The following is a 1,957-nucleotide window of genomic DNA, read 5'->3' on the forward strand; positions in this document are numbered from 1 at the left end:
GGTGCTGTGGCAGGTTGTCCTACAGCAAGAGCTGTTGCTCTGACAAAGCCTTTACATTAGGATGTGGCACCGTGATCAGTGTCTGTCCTCAAGGGCTACTAGCTAAGCTTTGAACTTAGAATGTTTTACCAAAAGATAATTGATGCAAAACCAAGTGTTTCAAGGCAATCGGTGCTAGCAGATACTGACGCCTGTCTGTGATTGCAGCTGCACGCTGAGCGTTACCCTGGAGCAGGCGATCACTCTGGCCCGGAGCCACGGGCTGCCCCCTCGCTACATCATGCAAGCCACAGACGTCATGCGCAAACAGGTGAGGTGCTCGCTGCGGGTGCGGTCCCGATGCCTCCTAGCAAGAGGTGGGGTCATCCAACAAGCGTGGCTTGACCAAGCAGTTTTTAACCTCCCTCTGGGTGTTGTGTCATTTCTGTATGTCTGAGTTCTCTGAGTTTGGGTATTCTGGTGTTTGGTTTTTTTTTAATTCTCTCCCTTTGTTGTTGACTGAAAGGTGTGGGGGTTTTTAAATAACAGAACAGGCTCTTTGAACCAGATGCTTGCTTCCTCTGTGCTTGTAAATGGCTCTTAATTTTTACAGGGTTATGGTTTTACTTAATGATTTTTGTGTAGTAACTGCTGACTCATGTACTGAACGAAGGGGAAGCGTAGGAGGTAAGGGGAGAAGAGATAAATGCCATGGTTCTTAACTTTCCAGGCAAGATTCCTGAGGACAAGGTGCTTATTTCAAAACAGTGTTTTTCATTCTTTAGTTGTAATAGCATATTCAGATTTAGAGGCTGTGGTGGATAGATAGCTGCCTCAACAAGGACTCGTAGTGCTAAGGTACGACAAAAAATACTGGATTAAAAGGCAATATCAGCTGAAAAGTGGGGATACGCTCTCCTGTACTGGCACAATTTCCCTAGAACATCTCTTTATCAGATAAACACTTTCAAAACGATGTTTGGAATCCTGGAAGGAGTGCAGAGGAGGAACTCAAATGATCCAGAGTTTGCTATACAAGGCTTATGAAGTGAAGACTAAAGAGCTCAGCCTATTCAGCTGATCAAAGAGAGGCTGAGTGGGGGCTTAATCTCTGTGTGTGTGAACATGTATCCCAGCCTGTGGTAGCTTTCAGCCTTACGGCAAAGGCAGACACAAGGCACAGGATGCACTCCGTCTTGAAGCGGGAAAAAAAAAAAGGTAATTAAATACTGGGACAATTAATCACAGATAAGACAAAATTCATACTTTCTGGTTGTTAGTTTGCATCTAATTTTATTATTTTCATTAAGTTTGCTGCATATTCTCTGCAGCAAGCACAGTTTAGTTATGAAAATGATTAAACAGCTGCACTTTACTTTGGACTTGCTGTAGACAATAACACACATATGCTGGATCAAACCTTTGGTTGGTTAAAGCAATTCCTAAGCCGTGGATTCTGACCCGTTATGTGTAAGTGCTGCTGCCTAATGTGGATACAGTGGAGTAATTAGTTTCACTGCTGCTCCCATCAGATTTTCCTCTTTTTTTCAGTGTATAAATTTAATTTTGGTGGTGAGTAAATAACCTCAGGGTTCTTGGGTCAGATCACGTGGGTCTGCTCAGGAATTACAGTGTTCACTTGGAAAGAAGGGTCACTGCTGTACAAGGTTAAACTTCGGTGTGCAGGTGGGTGTGTCTGCTCCGGAAGGTCTAGACGAAAGGCACTGCTGGGGGTTTGGCACTCCAGAGATGTGGATGCAGGCTCTTGCTTGTGTCTGTGTAGTGGGTTGACCCTGGCTGGACGCTTTCACTCTTCTTCACTGACCTTGGTGTCTGCGGGTTGTTTCTTCCACATAGTCTCACTCTTCTCTATGGCTGAAGTGGTGCAGGATTTTCCCCCCTTCTTAAATCCATTATCCCAGAGACACTACCACCATCACCGGAGGGCTGGGCCTTGGCCAGCGGCGGGGGTGGCCGG

The 1,957-nt window shown here is 45.6% G+C and overlaps 1 protein-coding gene across 1 annotated transcript in view; it reads left to right on the top strand.

Moving 5' to 3' along the window:
* PREX2 (phosphatidylinositol-3,4,5-trisphosphate-dependent Rac exchange factor 2) overlaps nt 1-1,957 on the top strand; it is a gene marked incomplete at its 5' end in the record, with an annotated part of 91,462 nt that overhangs the window by 83,004 nt on the left and 6,501 nt on the right. Inside the window, one exon of the mRNA XM_010145830.1 lies at nt 208-310. Within this exon, the coding sequence (XP_010144132.1) occupies nt 208-310 (103 nt within the window). The remainder of the gene's footprint in view (nt 1-207; nt 311-1,957) is intronic.

Source organism: Buceros rhinoceros, unplaced genomic scaffold (genome assembly GCF_000710305.1).
Source record: "Buceros rhinoceros silvestris isolate BGI_N320 unplaced genomic scaffold, ASM71030v1 scaffold18781, whole genome shotgun sequence".
Lineage (NCBI taxonomy): Eukaryota > Metazoa > Chordata > Aves > Bucerotiformes > Bucerotidae > Buceros > Buceros rhinoceros.